We start from the raw sequence: 19,574 nt of genomic DNA on the forward strand, positions 1-19,574 counted from the left end.
CGTTTTGCCTTTTGCCTGAAAAAGATAAATAATGACTGAGGAAATATTGACACAGAGCTGTTCAGGCTTGGACTCTGATCGTGAGACAGAAGTTTTCACAGTGGAGTTATGACAACCTCCTCTCCTTTGGCAAAGGATGAACCTTCGCAGTACCTCAATGTTTACAAGGTTTGAGGAAATGTCCCAATTCTGAGAGAGAGAAAGAGAGAAAGAGAGACGTCACCTTTGCAATACATAAAGATTCCTTTAATCTATGACCACTGACACTGCAGGAGTGGAGTTGTTTGTTTACGGCTCAGCAGCGAAGGATTTATGGTCCATGTATGTCCGCAATACAGAACATCATGTTTTATTGGCGTGTAATCAAACTTTGACGCCACGCCACAGTCACACCTTGTGACGAAAAATCGATCTTTGAGTTAGTTTGTATCTTCATCTTTTCATCTCAATTTGAAGTTGATCTGATGTAAGCCCTGGTACAAGCACCTCAGTGTAAAAATGTGGAATATGGCCAAAATGGCAACTAAATGCAAAATAGCAGGCTTCCTGTTTCATTTTTCAAATTGCACCTATAGACTTTTTTGTTTGCCTGGTCATGATACACATGTGTATAGATTTTTGTGAAGATCAAATGTGAACACGTTCCAGGGGTCTCTGGGGCACCGTTGAGCCTTTTTGCCACGCCCATTGAAAATTCCTCCAGAATACGTACATTTTCACCACTCTCTAATTTTCTTCAAATTTCGTATCTTAGGCATGTTAAAGCCCTCAAAAAGCCAAATCATTTGCCTGAAAAAAAAAAATAATAATCCTTACAATTTCAATAGGGCCTCACTGTCTTTCAGTGCTTGGACCCTGATAAAACAATTATATTATCGAGTTATTCCCAAAGAATAAAATAACGATTTAGTCCAAAGAAAAAAAAAAAGAAAAAAAAAAAGACATAAAATATCATTAAACTCCAGCTGAACGGTAGGGGGCGCTGCAGCCACATACACAGATTATATAGCTGCACCAAAGTCTATAATAATGTGAAAATAGGGGATTTCATTGCCGCCTACACTGCTGTACTATTCTCAGAGATGGGATTTAAAGAAGTACATTTACTTGAGTAGATTTATTTTCAGGTACTTATCGTTTGTACTTCACGGTCATCAAATATCTGTACTTTCTGCTGTAGTTTCTGTTTTGTGTTACATGTTCTGTTTTATATCTTCTAAATTACTCAGAGTTGAACAAACACCTACAATGAATCGGGAAGAGACCACAACCAAGATTCAGACCTTACAATAGGGAGTCGCGTTATGGAATAGGCTACACTTTACAAGTATTTTTAATTGAAATACCTTAAAATCATGTACTTAATTACTTTTTCTCAGGAAGAAAAGTGATTGTGCTGCCTTTACTTTCACATAAATATTTGAGTACTTCCTCGACCACTGATTACACTATAGTACTATGCTGCTATGTACCATGCATACAAAATTAAAATAAAATGACAAAGGGTTCAAACTAATCTTGAGTGCTCTACTACATATTCTTTAGTTTTTGTTTCAGATGTGCTACTTCTTATATTGTCCCCTCTGGTTTTAATGACACAGCAGCACAATGTAATAGGACTCGAACACAGTTTATATGTTTGTGATATATATATATATATATATATATACATACATACCTGTGAATGATCCATAGCACTTGTCCTTCCTTACTGGTTGTGGCAGCTTTCTTTCCCTTGTCTTACCCCACCCTCACTATTTTCTTTTTAAAATCGGAATTCTTAAATCTCGTAATATTTTCATGACCCTGACACCAATGAAATAAATACCAGAACACAACTTCATTTGAAAAATATTGTAATTGATTGGTTATTGGTACACAGTTGAGCCTTATTTTCCGTTAGGAAAGACAGCGTCAGTGCTGCACCTTTGGATTTCACTAGAATAGATTATAAAATCATCAGTTTTTGAAATTTAAACTATTTAAGAATATAGTTATAGAAATTAACAATCTTCCAAAAAAGGCACGGGGGGGGGGGGGGGGGTGTTACAGTAGCATCTGCATCCCTCTTAGAGAACATTTGCATAACTGAATAAATACATCTGCTGCTAATCAATATCCAACTGTGTCAGGGTGGAAACACCGTCATCATACAATCACAGCAGAGTGCAACATTGTGTATTAGTGGAAGAACACATTATATAAATATCTCTCCTTAAAATATTAAAACTAAATCAAGGATAAAAGCTATTTAGTACCGTTAATCAAAAATATTAATTGGAAGATTTTCAAGCATATACAGTATTTATAATATTTGCCAAAACTATATTCAAAAACCACTTTAAACAAACTATCCTATATATTGAGTAAAATGTGCAATGAATAGCATTCAGGAGCACAAACAGGTTTGCACTCACAATATACACATCTATGCTAAAATAAACTCCTGAACTAGCTATTGCCAAAGAATCATCTAAATATCACGTGAAACTAGCATGAAAAAGGATCAATGCTCCTGGACAAATATCCCATCTATCCAGTGGTGTTAGATTCATAATGACAAAGAGCTTCATAAAAGCTGTGTTTGTTATTTTAAGAAATATTAAAACAGTGCTAGTTTCTTACCAGTTTTTAAAAAGGGGCTCTGGATGACTGATCCCATTTCCCCAGATATGTCTCAAACCAGTCCCTTGTTCAGCTGTGAGTGAATTTCACAGGGAGACACTTCGAAATGAAAAAGGAAATCTGTAGCACAGTGTAGCTCTCATGAAATTACCCTAATTGCATCAGTAATAGCCTGGAGCGCGTTTGTGAACCACACTCACTCTGATCATCCTGACTGGAAGTACAGTAACGTCACTGTTTTATCATAACTCCATGCGCAGCAGCGTTACTTAGGAATATTAATTCATATTAATACAAAAGTATTGCTATAGCCAGATATACAGTATATTTAACAGTGTATACAGTTATTGCTGTCAAGGTTTTTCACTCCAAAGAAACACAGATTGCAGATTGTGTTGAATATAGACATCTGACCTTACTTTCATTGGAAATGTCAAAACTACACACAGTGTAGTTATTACACTTACTATCCAGATGATTTGATGCTGATGTTTTTCATGTGCTGCCTAGTAACAGTGTCACTTGTCATCCACCCATTTCTGTTGTGTTCATTGGATCAGTGACTCAGTGCCTGAAATTCAATTCACCAGGCATTTAACTAGGGACTGGTTTGAGTCAAAGCCCTTATCTGTCCCTTTGCTTTCAAATATTTACCCATTTAGCTACTAATAACCGGAGGATTCTCCTCAGTGCCTTACCAGAAGGCTTCTAGTAAAGTTTAATAAAAAAAAAAAACTCAAAAAAAAATAATAATATCGACCACAGATTTAAATCCTCAAAGCTCCGGCTCCCCCTCAGTATCACCTGCATCATGACACTACAAATATAGCTCCTTATCTCTGCTTCAAAAATAGAGTAAATCTACAATGCAAGACCCTGAAATCACACAATTTGCTACTTACACCAAACACAATATGGGCACCTGGAGCAAATAGCTTTGGGTTTGTCGAAAATAAACGCCTCATTACATTCAACCAGACCAAATCCTCTTCTGTATAGTCGAGTAGTTGTTAGCAGTGTTATTTTCTGTTCCTCTTTCTGACCAAGTAAAACATTACATCTTCAATTAAATTTTCCTGCAAGGCACAAAATAAATGGAGTATTAAGAAATCAGTGTTCAATGAACGCATGATTGCTGCTGCAATAAAAAAGGAGGGCTTTCCAATTTCAAGTATCATTATTCCATTACAGTGGAGAAGTCTTTCTGTCCAATGGAATTCAAAGAAAGATCAACTTCACTGAATTCATTACAGTTGTGTACACAGTGAATCACAGGTAAATCACAGGTTAATCTTGGAAAAGGAAGTTCTCAGCCTCATCTTAACTCAAAATGTAAATTTCTAAAAGCGATGCTCTTTTGGATCATGAAGTTCGTTCAGCACTAAGGAAGAGCAGAGGACGACGATCTTTCAGAGTCAGAGGACACCTCACAGTAACAACTCAGTGGTCAGTTAAGAGGGTGCACGACAGAGAATCTGAATTCCTCAGCTGTAATGGAGAGCGACTGATTAGAAATCACCTCAGATTTTGATGCAGCATCAATGGTGCCAATTCTAGCTTATAAATAATCAGAAGTTCAAAGTTACATTTCTCCTAATGCAGAGTTTCATTCTTGGCGTTTACGAAAGAGGTCATAGAAAATAAACCGGCTTGGACAGAAAAGTGACCCGAAAAGCTCCCCGTCCTCAGACAGTGTCATTAGAAAGAGTCTCTGTCGAAAGCCAGATCCTCGCCCCGTTCAGAAATTTGCTAATGGGAGTCCCGTGGATACTGCGGCGGCACAGATTTCCCACTGGGGTGAAAGGAAAGGAGGAGTTAAGGAAGTCTGGGGGTGTAGGGGGGTCGTTCTGGGGACTGGCCTTAAAATACATCCTCCTTTGGGTTAAAGGGGGCCCATGGGGGCTGGGGAGTGGCATGCTGCCCAGACTGGGGCCCTTATACTGCCTGAGCTGACTCTGCAGTATCTCAATTTCGTCGACCAGTTGGGAGAGCTTGTGGTAGGCAGTGATGGATCCCCCTTTGGGGATGCAGGCCTCAGGGACCCAGCGGAGAAAGTAGAGCTTCCAGAGAGCCACGTGCGAGGGAATGAGCAGGGGAATCAGGAGGCCCTGCTGGTCGGTAGGCTGAGAGAACCAGTCCCTGAAGAAGCGCTCTGCCGGGCTCTCTTCTTTCACTGTTGAGAAATCGGGCTTCAGCTCCGACAGCAGAGATGCCCGGCGGGTCAGTGTGTCCTCTCCAACCCTCAGCCCATTACGCTGAGAGGCCGGCGATGCTCTCACAGAGGAACTGTAGGTTTTCTGCGGGAGGAAGGACACAGTATTAGATTATTCTCATTAACTGTCTCTGTGAACTGCAGAAGCAGATTTCACATATTCCACATTTTTAACCTTTAACCCTGCATCATGACACTGAAAACATCCATTTTAGCCAAAAGGTTAATCTATTTTCTGTGTGGTAATTCCTTTTCTGTTTGCTGATGATACCACAACAACAGGCAGCCCATACAATCTCAGCAGCAATGAACAAAGTTGCTGACCGGATGGATTACCAATGGTAAACATTTACTCTCAGAATCTCTGTTTCAGTAAAGTGATACTTCCAGGCTGAAGAGAGCAGATGACTGAAGTGACGTTCATCTAACATTTTTACACATTATTACTGATCCTATTCTGACCTTGAAAATACCATTCCTATGTAATGAACAGTTACAACTCAAAATATATGTTTTATCTATATTTCCAGTGAAAGAATAATGTTTAAGTACATACAATTCTGTCTGGGTATAAGTCTACATACACTTAGTAATTGATCTGAGTTCAAAAACAATCTCAACAAACGAAAGAAATGGGTGAGCATAAAGAAGAATGAATTTATAAACTGGATGAAAACCCAGTCTTAAGTTTTTGTAGCACATCCATGAAGAGGGCAAACACATTTAACAATGTGCCGTTACTGCTTCTATAAACTTGTTCGGCTCTGTGCGTTACATACCTTTGCGCGTGTGAAGGTTTTCACTCCCCCGTTCTGAACACAGGCAGCTCCTTTTCCTACGTACATGGGGTTGTTAAAGAGGGTTTGATCTTTGGTGGAGAACTGCTTCGACCAGTCCCAAACAGGAGGGAAAAACACAACCTGGTCTTCTCCTTGTGGGATGGCTTTAATCTTGGCAAAGTCCTGTAATGGAAGCCAATATTCATTCTCAGTACATCTGCACATACAGTAGGGTTACACGGACAATACGTGGCAGTAAACAAAAAAACATAATTTTCTTGTGTAAAATTAGTTGGTGATCACAGGATGTTATTCTATCTTTGTGCATGATTTTGCACTGTTTCCTGTCAATTATCTGAAACCACCAGAAGGAAATTATAGTCTCCAACGTGAGATGAGGCCTCAAAAACAATGTACACACTATCACCTGGTATGACATGACTCTTACTATTCAATTCCACTGACGCACTTGGATATTTTACATCAGAAAACATTCAACTTAATGAAAAAGTATACATTATATATGATATAAGGCATCCCTTACCGTTAAGTGCTTAGTGCGTTGTTTGGAAGAATTGAAGAGGAAAGTACTGAAGAGTGGAATCCACATGCTGTCACTCAGTACCGTCAGGTAGGTCTCTGTGAACTCAAACGCCGCTGGGTACTGGTTTATCATCTGCCACACGCAGTCCAGGAACAGCATGAACAGTGGAGACTGGAACGACACAACACAGAGAAACAAATGACAAAGAAGCACAAGCGTCTCAGGAAAATCGATAGGTCAGCTACTCTGTGACTGGATAAAGTTTAGTTCTCCACAGCATACCTCCACTTTGTCATTCTTCTTTAAGTGGTTGCATCTGTCCAAAAAGCGATGGCCAGCCATCACCCACTCCTTCTGCACCAAACTCTGAAAGCCAGTGAGGCTGCGATACTGAGGGTCCAACATGAGCTGAACCAATGACGACACAACACAGTTCAGGTCTCTGTCTTCTTCCTCTGTGCAGGTGCAACGAGAGACACAAACAGTCAGGGGAAGTATTTTCACAGCACTTTCAGGTTGGAAAAATAGTTCATTATTATGATTTAATGACATTTTTTAATGTGTCATGTGGGGTAAGCAACTTCCGTTTAAAGCTAAATATTGCTGAAAGATCACAACTGGTGGACCAATACAATCATCATTATACATCAAGCAAGTGTATGACTGCTGATTTAAAGCTGTGAAATATGATGGGGTCGAACAACTTGGGGAAATAATTTAGAGAGTTTTACCTTGGAGAATGACTGAAGAATTCTTTCCATCCAGAGTGTAGACAATCTCAGCTGAGTGCTTCAAAAAGGCCCTTGTGTCACAAGCAGAACATACATGTTAACAGACATTGAAATATATGAAAAAAAAACTGATTCGCATTCAAAGCTTTACATTGAAATAAACTTGATTACTCTTTTTTCGATGTTGACAGACCCATAATTTTAAAATAATCCTGCTATCCAAACAGCAACTCATCTCATCGGTGTAAATTTATTCTGACCATAAAGAACTTACAATATAGTTTCAAAGAAACACTGGAAGTTACATTGGATATGTAAATGTATCTACAATGATACTTTTTCACATGCAACTTAATCCACTACAAGATGTTCATGCAAGTTTGTTATATTTCAGATAAAAGTAGGAAAATACAAATATCATTAAAATCAGCAAGACATTTCAATTTTGAGTCTTCATTAAAAGACTGGTAGTTTATTAATAGTGTTGTGTTGTTTACGTACCTGACGTGCTCCAGCCATCGTGAGTTTTCAATGGATGTAAGCCACCTCTCTTCAGACTCCTCAAAAGGATCTGCACATAAGAGTCAAACCATGTAAATACACGTATTTCATTTACAGCATAGAATTGTGCACAAGAGAGAAGTTGAATATTTGCAGTGGTGATAGGATTGTGACTGTTAAACCGCGCAGTGGAGCTCACCTATGACGCAGATGTGCCGGACTTTAACAAAGGCGCACTGGATGTCCTGGATGTCGGGCAGACACTTGTCCAGATCCGACTTGAATACATCACTTCGCTGTGGGTGGCTCTTTGTGATGGCAGTAAAGATCCTACCACAGGACAGATTAGTTTAAAAACTGCTGTAACAACCAAACGCCATTTAACTTATTACAGCAGTTAAACCGTTTAACTATTAAAAACTGGAATTAAATATATTATAACACCCACTTATAATGATCAGTTAAATATAAAGAGGTGAAATTGAGACTTTTGCTCTACCTCTGTTCAATCTTCCTCTGCTGTAATGGATCACTGATGCTGGCCATGCGGACAAGAGCGCTCCCATTGGGGTGATTCCAGCACCAGAGCTTTGAAAAAGAATGCAATGGTTAATAGAAGAAAAGTGAAGGGATGTACTGATGAATCAAACTAATGCGTAGATCTTATAATGCACATCTCATATGGATAAATTAAAAGTACTCCTTAGCAGAGTTTAACAAACAGATCACATTTAATGGAGATTTCTGAGCATGGATACTCACAGGGATGCGATTATCATTGAAGAATATAGAGTACTGCTTTAGATCTTGATCTGCCAGAGAAACTGGGACAACGACGTACTCTGGAAGACTGACAAGTGGTTTAGAGAAAGCGAACAGGATTACAAAGGAATATAATATAAGGCACCATAAGAAAACAAAATGCAGTAAAAAAAAAAAAAATACTTTCATGTTTCCAAAAACGTTTAACTAAGGTCCAAAAGTGAGATCCCACAGGTAAACATGAGCCGAGCACAGCTTATGGCTGCGTTGTTTGATGCTTTCATATAATATTATACTACTGGTAATGAAGCCTTGTTAGCACTGGTTTGGTTTAGCTGCGTCTCTAGCACATATTCAAGATGGTGAATGTCTACAGCAGCAAGGTTTGTTTTAATAAAGGAAAAGTTAATCGCAGTGTCAGTTTTGCTTCAGCACCATGTGATGTGTACAGTTTGGTGGAAACTACTATTAGGCCATACAGGCGTCCTTTCTCCACCTGCACATTTCACACTGTACGATCCTTATTCCTTGCTCTGAAATTCACCATGATGTCACCACTGAACTCAGATGAATAGCGTGTACTGTCTACAATTGACTTGCAAGTTACAATGCGACATTCACAAAAACATTTTCTTGACAAGTCACTTATGAAATAAGCAAAAATGTGCACAATGTAAATACAATTTCCTGCCAAAAAAGTATGAGTAGCGGATTCAATTTAGAGAAACTGTTGGAGCTACAGACATACATTTCCTACAAAGCCCATCATAAATTGCCAACAACTAAAAACACAAGTTAAAAAACCTCTCTGAGATGGCATAACTCTCGTTGACGGAGCACACCCTCCACCCTGAAGCACTCGTCCTCTTGACCTCTCGATCCCAGTCAGATGGACGGTCAAAAATGGGGGTCTGCAATCCTCCTCGAGGGGTGGAACCATTGACTCTATCCCCTGGAAATACAGAAACACTGAGATGATCTATGATGCATTATGCAGATATATCAAACCCTAGTTGTAGAATTTGGATTTACAGAAAATATAAATGTGTTAAGACACATGTTATGTCTTGAGTCTTTCAGAATGAGTTATTCTGTAGGCTACCTTTAGATTCATGGTATCGTCGTCCTTGATACTCAAAGCCAAATAGAAGATGGAGATCAGCTGGATGGGAATAGTGGGCAATAGCAAGGCAAACCTAGAAGATATAGAACAATGGTACTTTCATGGGATATACAGTACAATCGACTGCATTTGAACTCTGGTTTTTGCTAAAATGCAAGTTCTTTACCACACAAACACAAGAACAAGTGAAATCTGGGAAAGTAAATGTTTGACAGTCTGCTGCTCAGGATTGAATCTCTCTGTGGCCCCACTAGAGTCACACAAAGCACTCCATTCAGTAGTAAAGCTGTGAATAACATGAGGACACAGAAAAAGAGTGCGTGTGTGTGTGTGTGTGTGTGTGTGTGTGTGTGTGTGTGTGTGTGTGTGTGTGTGTGTGTGTAAGGCTGCTCCCAACTCTGTAATTTCCTTTGGCAAAATACACTATTATAGACTGGCTTAATTCCATATGTCACAAAGAAAACAAAAAAGACCTGAGCCCTGTTTTAGGTTCACACTGTAATTACGTACATGGTGTCCATAAATAAACTCACAAGGAGTGAGGGAGGGCAGACATGTTTCTATTTCAGTTCTCAGTAGATAGTTAACCTTCAGTATTTTGTTGTATAAAAATAAAATGTTAGAAATTGTATTTTTATTTCAAATTAAATTCATTTGTAAGATCCTATTCTTTGCAGTACCACACTGTAATGTTGCCTGATGTGCTGTAGGTTTGTGCTGCTCCTAGTCCTACAGACAAATTGCTCCCAGATGACATGAGAGGAGATCAGACATGAAACAATGTGCATTCACATTCATCTTCTTTTCACTGGCAAGAGATTTATAGCTCCATTACTCCATAGTTAGGCTTTACAATGAAGAAAATATGTGTTATGTTTACATTTTATGCAAAAATGCTGTTTAATTTTCCAATTCAAGCTCTATGAATTGTGTTGTATTTTCTTTAGGTTTATGCTTATTTATCATAAATATACTGTATATCTATAATGTAACAATAACAAGCCTCAAATTACATTGGCTGATACATTAGTATCGCAGATCTTTTACTCCCAAATATCCTTATTGGCATCAGCTTCCAAAATTCCACATTAATCATAGAATTCTACTTAAAATACCTTTTAATTTCCCTTGTGAGTAAATGTCTGAAAGCACCACCTCTCGACTTAAATATTTAAATATTAAACATTATATTTATATACAAAACTATTGAAGTATCTGGATATTTTACACCAGTTCCCGAACCTTAATTAAAATGACACAAATTCATCTCAATCACAATGTCCCCTACTTGTAATACTTGGACCCGACTAAACTGAGCTCCAGTGTTAAGAATGAAACATCTGTCCCTCCAATCTCTCCGAGCAGGAGATGAGTCAGAGTCACGCTGCCTGTTGTTTCTACACTCTGGACGACTCTCGGTTTCCTCTGCCCTGAATGCCATTGTTTAACGTCTCCTATCCATTGTTTGGCTAATGGCATCACAGAAATGTTGTTGTGAGAAGTGTGTCATTTCTCTTCAGGTTGAGCGCAAAGAGCAGAACTAAACTGTTTGTGTGATGAACATGTCCTTGTCTCTGAGGAAGTGGTCAAAACATAGTGTGTAGTGAGCTCAGAGAGTCACAAAAGGAATGTTTTGGTCAGCAACAGCAAACAGTGAAATGAGCAGAGAAAACTCAAAAAAGGGAACTATATTTTCCAAGTGAAGTAACAGAAAATAAATAATTATACTGGGGATGACTGTTGCCATCTGGGTCCCCTGGTCAGATCTAGGCCCTGTTCACACCTGGCATTAAAATACGTCCTCAATGTGTCTCTTGTGATCGGATCTCACTTCCCTCTTCACATTCCAACAATCATATAAATCATTTGTGTTCGCAAAGACCAAATTATGTTGTTTTTACCCACTCCGGGATTACAGATATGGCCAATGGCAATGTTTGTGCCACAAGTCAGTCGTGACATTTTCAAGTTTTACACTTAACCCCTTTACTGGTCTTGAATTGCATTAAGAAGAATCCTTGCCATTCATTTATCACAATTTCCACTTACAAACTTTGTCTCCAAATCCTAACTGAGTGGATACGTTAGAATAACCAGTCCCTGAGCAGTTTCTAAATCACCCACCTTCTTGGCGCTCTCAGGTCCGGCCTCATCAAAGCAGAACCTCATGATGCGCAAGTCTTTGCAGTACAGGATGAGCTCAGTGGGATTGAATTTCAATTTCTGGTTGGATCCCAACACTTTCTTCTTCCCCTTCGTATCATTCACTGAGAGGAACAAACACAAAAGACGATGAGAAAACTTCAACTACTGCAGATATAAATATACAGGACTGAATTTTAAAGCGTGCCCTTTGCACTCATCTACAAAAGACTTCCACATATCTGTGCTACAGCTGAACGCACTAATATGCCAGATATACTCGTTTACATTAATTTTAGAATAAAAACATTTGGTCGCTATTTCACAAAGTGTTGTATGAGTTTATATCAGACAGGCCACAGCAATAAGAATTTGAAAAGAAAACTGACCAATTAAAAAGTTAATGAAAAGTTTTTCCCAAGCCCAACAATAATATTTCATGTTCCATCCATGTGCATCGATATGTCATGTTTGGAAGACACTTAAGGCTACATTTATACAGGCCAGTAACCCATGCAATATATAATATTACAAATCATATTTTAATTCAGGTGTAATTTTAACCTCAACGGTCCTATATTTGTGTAAATCCAATAATGGCAATGTAAAGTCTGGTGGCCCAGTTCTAACAGGTCAGAAAAACAAGCAGGGTAAAACAAAGCCTTGTGCTGCATCACTGTAACACAACAAACCTTGCTCTGGGCAGTTGCCCTTGCACTGTCAGCAATTGACAGGAATGAGATATAAAAACAAGTCTAATCCTGGCCAGGCAGCGCAGCCACTAAACACGGCCTTAGCTGTGACTTCACTTATAATCAGATTGCTGAGCAGGAATGATCAACAAAAGAGATCCATGCTGTCAAAGATTAATGAGGGAACAACTGGGCCCATCTAACTTTACATACGACTGTGGATCACTCTACAATGACTGGGTCAGGCTGTTTGTGCTCTAAGAGTTGATTGATTATCCAAGCATCAGAAATTTGACTGATTACATATTTTATAAATATACTGTAAATGTGCTAATAAAAGACTGCTTTTATTCATCGAATATCATTATAAAAAGAATAAAGCTTTGTGTTATTCTAGTAACTAATCAGGCAACATTAACATTTAAGAGCTGGAAACCACTTCTCTCCATGTGAAAGTCAGTACAAACATGTCTACGACCACAGACGTACCTGTTACTACTTGTTCAAGACAGGTCAGGGGGATGTCGTGCTCTCCAAGCAGCAGGTGGGACAAGTGGGACTTCTGTGGTAAAGGCAACAGCATCAATAAAAACATTTTTTTTTAAATATTCTATACAAAGTTCTCCTGCATCCATGAATATCATGTGAAAACACTGGATGGTGGATCAAGTTAATTCCCTCAACCCGAGGAATTATCAGGTTCAACTCTGTTATCACAACAACAATCTGCAGCATCGCAGGAAATGACGTCAGCTCACACTTCTTGTGCGATATCACTAACAATGTTGTGCAGGAAAATACAGTTTTCCTTCCTCCTTGCCAGATGCACTGCACATGCAATCATGGCTGTGGAAACAAGAGCTATTCAGGAGGATACGTGTGGCACCAACAGGTTTCACAAATAATAAGCTAAAATTCTACAAGCCTGATATAATTTAGACAACATTAAAAACAGTATGACAATCTTAAACCTTTCACACTTTAACAGATCAATAGCATTATAGATTTGAAGGGTGGATAATTATTCACTACAGAGTTTGACAGCTTTAAAAAAAACAACTCAGAACACATAAATACCTGTTTGGGTGGGGCATCCTGGAGGATGAAGGAGACCTTAAAGTTGGTGCATATCAACTTCCCCCAAAGGTCATCCCTGCTGCTGTCAGAGCTGATGCATTTCCTCACAAAGTTCACCTCATTAACAACTATCTCCCCTGATGACGAACAAATGAGAAAAAGAGAAGTGTGTAAAGTTAGAGTTAAGGTCTACAGTTCGAGGAAATATGCAGAAAATGAGGATTAGAAAGGCAAAGTAAACAGGCTCAGTACTGACACAGTACTGCAATGAAGTCACATCCTCTTACCACACGGAAAAGTGGCAGAACTTAACAATACAATCTACACCGTAACCCATTGTGCATGTTACATGTTTAACAATTAATATCAAAACTCACAGAAATTGTGATAGTAAAGATATGTCTTATTTACAAACATACTGCTTTGTATCATTTGCTCATCATTACAAATGATCAATTCTCCACGCATACAGAATAACTCCTGGATAACATCTTCTGCTTTCCACTGTTATCCTCCCTGTTGACATGGTTTGTTAAAATGCATAATAAGTGGTAGCTCAAAGTTACAGGTTTTAGTCTTGATGACACTGTTGAGGGTAAGTAGTGATAACCTCATACTGATGTAAGACACAAAACACATTGCTTATGACTAACATGACCGTAGCACATTAATAATACTCAATTTCACAAGCGTGTGGCTCACAAAATTGCCTTTCATTAGAATAAGGAGTGTTAGCTACTATCAACTATCCAGGAAAAAAACTGTACAGAGACTTCACATGCCTTAAAGTAACAACAAAGCCAGTTACAGTAAAAAAAAAAAACAAGATCAACTAGTTGAACAGATATTTGACCGGTTGACTGTGAACCTCTGTTGTTTTCTGTCTCAGTGAGCAGGAAGGAAAACGGCAGTAATGTTTCACAAGCTTCCTAAATAGCGTTGCTTCATCTTACTATGCTTAAGATCATGAGAAACCATCAAATAATGCTCTACGATCTATCAACAGTAATGAAAACAAGCAGCAAGCTTAGGTCATTTTCACATAGCAAATTATAAATCTTCTGAAAGGGTAGCATTGTTGTTGAAAAAAGAAGCTACGTTATACAAGGTTTCTGTCGGGCAGAGTAAAAGCTCAGAGGCCACACACACAGTTTCTGCAGTGATAAGTGGAACAGTCACTCCCTTCAGTTCTGGCACATGAAAGTCATATTATAGATTTTATTTCCACCTATGGTTAATGAAGCAGCTATTCATATATGACATAATGATGATATAATGATGACCCTTAGCCCTATACATGAGCAAATAAATGCATAGACAAAAACATGGCTATAAAAAGTTGCCCCTGGGATTTTTAAAAGATGAACTGGGCCAACAGGGTGGAGTCCTGCAGTCACTTCAAAGCTCTGCCTCTGAGGAACGCACATCTAATGTGCAGTGTGTTAACAACAAGGAAGCTGATCATTGTCTAACCTCGTCTGTCGAGCTCCAAAATCCAGATAGTGAGGGAGCGACAGTCCTTCAGCAGTAAATGCTGCCTGGGACTGGATGAAAATTTGCTTTACCAGCTATTTAGCAGGTCAATCAAATTCTCATGCTGACTTTGGCCTTATTAAAAAACACACTCGACTTCAGCAAAGCAGGTTTGAAACCGGTTTGAAGAGTGTTTCAAAAAAACAATATGCAAAGAGATGCTTAAAGGAATCTGTTCCTCTTTTTATTTTAAAGAGGATATATCTGCATAGTTAAATAAAACACCCAACATGACACTATGCAAAGGTGGTGTCCATGAGACTCCTGAGTCACTACTCACACTCCAACCAAAATAAATCATTATAATGAACTCTCTTGTCGCTCAACTTAATTAACTAACTGCACTTTTTGTAAGCCACGTGTTAGCGGGCACAGTATTAAAATCCATATCCTACTTTTTTATTTACTAAACACTTAAAGCAGCAACGAAAGGTGGAAGGAATGGCACTGTGCTGTAATCAGCACTTTGCTCCACTTTGTTGCTCATGCAAGTATCACTGGCAGGGAAAAGCAAATCCTCGTGACATCATGAGAAAACCGCAAACGCGATGACTGAATAGAAACCTGTTAGAGTTGTGATGACTAACTCATCTATTGACGATTGGGGTTTGAGGCATTTTGCTGATGCTCGTGAAGATAAAAAAAAGAAAAAGGACTTTTCAACAACATTTTAATGATCACTGAATTCAGTCTATCCACACATTATTTTTACAAATTAAAACAAGTAGTACAGAGACTGAAGTTGAAACTGAAATTCGGGAGAGTAAAAGGTACATTGAAACAAGTACAAGTAAAAGTAGAGACCATAGAAAGTAACGAGGGATAACAGATTCATAACTTGAGGCAAAGGTCTATCAAACGTTTCTCATAAATTTAAACAGCATTGTTGAGGCTTCACATGTGTCTAACATATAGTACATTATACCTAAAAGAGCTGCTACTTCTGTTGCATGGATGTGGTTTTCGGTATGAAAAAAAAAATCTATACTTCCTAAAAGCTGCAGACGAGTCCCCGCAACAGACTCAAAGATGTCTAACCTCTTTTACCACCTACACAACAATCAGCACAACAGGACAGAGAGTCTACGGATGAGAACTCCAATATTAGATGTTGTGAGAGGCTTTTACCCGCTAATACAATACAGCAAAAAATCACTAACCCGAAAGGACCAGCTACTGTAAAAACGTACATATTGCCTCCATTTACATGAAATTACTTCTATCAGGATGGAATTTTGCTCATATTACACAGCCCTAATCCAAAGGAATACTGCTCATTTAAATAACTGGTCTCACTGCACAATAGCAAATCAAGCGGTTTTCGAGTTATACAAACATCATGACACTTGTGAAAGCTACAAGTGGGAAATACCATGTGAAAGTGAAATTGATAATGCTCTGTGAAAACTGTAATACTCTGTGAAGACATTAATCAATGTCCACAACAATTATTAGCACTGGGATAAGATTTAAGACTGCCACAATTTGCATAGGAATAGACAGATTGACGTGTTTGCTGAGAGGCTTGTCAGACCAGTCTGATTAAACACAGACGGCGCAATGAAAAAAGTTTTTTTTTTTTTAAATGAGCCTCATCCATTCTTTCATGGTCAGACAATGAAAAGCCCACCATTTTTTTTATTTCTTAGGTTAGACAATTTAAATCATCAGAGAAATCCAATTTAGTGTGACTTGGATCAGCTAGTTCAGAGAAAATTCTTCTGACAGCCTCACCTCAGCTATTAATTCAGATCCAACTACTCCAGCACCTTCTTACAGCTGGTTAGATCTGGCTTATTATACAATCTTTGAGTAACAAGACACGCAAGTCTGATAATCAGGCCAATTTGTGCATTTTGTTTTTGCCATCATTAAAACAAAATGGACTGATTAAGAGGTCTGTAAACATGCAAAGACATTGTTCTCTCTTGTTGTGTATACGATTCTGAAGGAAATACAGTCTTTTCTCTGGTTATTAACATTGTGTCTAGATAATATATTTTAATATGCTGAGAATGTGAGAACTGCTTTGCAGTATATGTTTGTGCTTTTCACTAATCTTGGGATAATGCATAACATAAACGTACCTGGAAGTAACTTGGGTTCCAACTTCCTAATAGGCGGTTCAAAGGTTTTCTTCCCATCAGTCTGGAGAAAAAGCATAATTCACATCAGAGTTAGTTAAACACTAAGTCATTGAAGGGTTAATGAATTATGGCAGAGCAATCACCTGCCATTACGAGGGGGAGGGGCGAGAGGATTACAACTCAAATGTGTCCGTTGATTGTAAACAAAGCACAAGACTTTTAGTAGGACTTTCAAATACCTATTATTCATTGACAGCTGTCATAAAACCATAATGGATATCTTAACATTTGTTATGGTTTGTTTTGGGGAGTTCATGTTGCAAATGTTTCATCTACACAGCATGCAGTAAGTGACGTTAAGCCTGTTGCCAGATTTCTGAAGAAAACTAGAAGATACTATTACACCATCCACAAATGCTGCTCATTCTTGCATATGCAGTGACATTCCTTTAGTGTCTGGGCGGTCCAGTGTTTTCCACCGTTGGCCCTACTTCAGCACAATGACTGTGAATGAATGACTAAAAGAAGTGCTGAGTTTCAGGTTTAAAAGTGTCAGTGTGTAGGGATCATTCAGGAATTTCCACATGATTATGTATAAACGTGGACACAATTTGTGTATTGCACATCACATCTGTGTAGGTGTAAATATCCTCAAAAAAAATCTAATAGTAAGTGATTTAACTTTGCAGTAATTGCCTTCTTGAAGATCCAATGTGCTCACAAAAACAAAAACAACAAATACTAGGACTGCACTGCGCAAGAAAAAGCTGAATGAAATAGTCAAAGCTCATTTTCTTACTTAAAGAGCTGGAGCTTCCTAAAGTGCAACAACCCATCTCTTCAAATCGTGTAAAGACCTTTACTTAATTAAATAATACCACTACGGAAAATGTCTTCGGTTCACACTCAGTCCACTCCTCCATTGCTCATCTTGGAGAAGCATTTCAGTGATGCTCTCTCCTATCACTGCAAATGGCTGATTTAATCCTATCTTGAAAGCATAAACCTTGAAAGTATACAAGTACTTATTGCATTTTATATTTTAGTCTTTGCTTTGACAGTATGCTGTGCAGACTATACAACCCATCAGTGGCAAGTCCATGACAATAACCCTAATCCTAACCCATGTCAGCTACTTTCACCCTAACCCTAACACATACCACTTCCCAACACTACTGTTGACCATGTGCATACAAACCCTGGATTTGTTTGGGTTGCACCACCAGCGTCTGTGAGCAAACCCCTTTCACCTGCTGTGCCTAATGCATGGGTAAATCCAAAGATGCCAAATTATAACAGGATTAACTAAAAAAAATCTACCATTCACTTTCAGATTCACTCTGCAAGTTTCAATTCTCTAAATTGTACAAGAGCAGGAAGAAACTCTTGTTGCTATATGCCACCCGGGGATAAACACAGTGTAGTTATCCTACATGCTTCAGCTTTCTGGGGATGCTGTTTTGGGTCGAATCCCACTACAGCTTGTTATAGATGCTGTCAGTCCTGCACAACAGATGCCCAGTATCTGCTCATAAACTCAGCCACACGTCAGACATCCCGGACACCCCAGTGACGACAGCTTCCCACTACGACAAACTCAAGAAATGACCCGACGTTGTTTACTGGCAGCCCGGAGTGGCAAGCAAACACCCGCTGTGGTAAACACACTCACCTGCACAGGAGGAAGGTAACTCTTGAAGGTCGGTTTCATGGGTTTCATGGGTTTGACAGAGAACATTGTTTACGTCCGCCCCGTCGCACGCTCGGCGGCTGCCAGTGGAAAAATAAAAGACACGAACCAAGAAGGGGGAAAGCTCCTCTAAAGATGGACTCAGCCTCTCAGCGGGTCAGCCCAAGACTTCAGTGGGTAATGAAACATTCATGCGGACGCGCTGGGCCGGACGCGGCAGCTCTCCTCCATTCCGTCACGCAGTCAAGTGGCACGTCGGACTCGCTGGATGACAACAACAAAAAAAGTTGACAGAAGTTACCGTTGAGACGTCGGCGTTAGCTTCGTGAGCTAGCTAGCTTAAAGTGCTGCATGGAGTTTATAAAAGCCGTCCTCGCGCTGAGGGGAACCGGGTGAAAAAGCTCAGAGACCCCCCGTCGCGTGTCCACATCTTCTTTCCGGCCGCTCCTGTGCTAGTTTAGCTCGGTGACTTCCTCAAAGTCTGACTAGTTCACCCACACGCAGTACCTGGTGCTGCGAAGGGCTTAGCGGCCATGTTTATACAGAGCCGAGGTCCCGCCCTGTTTCCGGGCTACGCTCCTCAGCTTTATTTCTGTCCCGAGACTTTCTCTGAGTGAAGTGGAGCCGGACACGAAGCGACTCCGCTCGTATTATCACACAGATAGAGAGATACTAGTGGACGTGGTGATACATATCTGGATACTATTCTGATTTGAGCGATAAAACAACGATTATGTTTGTTTAAGTGCATCAAGTGCACCACCCACTGACTACAACTCCCATGAGACCCGGGGAACTTGAGGCTGAACGGGCGTGCCTCTTTTTGTGTTTTTGTTACAATAGCTTCGCTCCACACAAACTCATGTGGAAACAATAAGTTGAATGTTCTACTTTTTAAAATGAAACTTATGAAGCTCAAACTTCCATAAAAAATAAAGTAATATATATATATATATATATATAAAACATAATAAAGAGCAAAATCTATTTTTTTTCCCGATTTTAACATCCATCACATTTGTATTCCAACAATATTTAAAATGTGTTTAATTTACGAAGCCTTTAACAGTTCAGAG

At 39.2% G+C, this 19,574-nt stretch overlaps 1 protein-coding gene across 1 annotated transcript; it reads right to left on the minus strand.

Annotated features, from left to right (window-relative positions):
• Nucleotides 1–1,839: 1,839 nt before the first annotated feature.
• On the minus strand, nt 1,840–19,071 carry mtmr10 (myotubularin related protein 10). The gene is made up of 16 exons (XM_053426239.1): nt 18,481–19,071; nt 16,809–16,869; nt 13,189–13,325; nt 12,601–12,673; nt 11,402–11,544; nt 9,257–9,350; nt 8,959–9,106; nt 8,155–8,242; nt 7,892–7,980; nt 7,592–7,722; nt 7,393–7,462; nt 6,892–6,962; nt 6,443–6,615; nt 6,161–6,331; nt 5,617–5,799; nt 1,840–4,922 (listed from the first exon to the last, which is right to left on the minus strand). Exons 1-16 carry the CDS (start codon nt 18,544–18,546, stop codon nt 4,311–4,313), a joined length of 2,310 nt encoding a protein of 769 aa, XP_053282214.1. The 5' UTR covers nt 18,547–19,071; the 3' UTR covers nt 1,840–4,310.
• Nucleotides 19,072–19,574: the final 503 nt, after the last annotated feature.

Source organism: Pleuronectes platessa, chromosome 1 (genome assembly GCF_947347685.1).
Source record: "Pleuronectes platessa chromosome 1, fPlePla1.1, whole genome shotgun sequence".
Lineage (NCBI taxonomy): Eukaryota > Metazoa > Chordata > Actinopteri > Pleuronectiformes > Pleuronectidae > Pleuronectes > Pleuronectes platessa.

Bases quoted from the DNA above. Each gene is read 5' to 3' on its own strand.
- mtmr10 (XM_053426239.1), bottom strand. From the start codon at position 18,546: ATGTTCTCTGTCAAACCCATGAAACCCATGAAACCGACCTTCAAGAGT. The intron at 13,326-16,808 runs GTACGTTTATGT...GTTCGTCATCAG, and splicing joins GGAACCCAAGTTACTTCCAG to GGGAGATAGTTGTTAATGAG. The intron at 12,674-13,188 runs GTATTTATGTGT...CCTTTACCACAG, and splicing joins AGGATGCCCCACCCAAACAG to AAGTCCCACTTGTCCCACCT.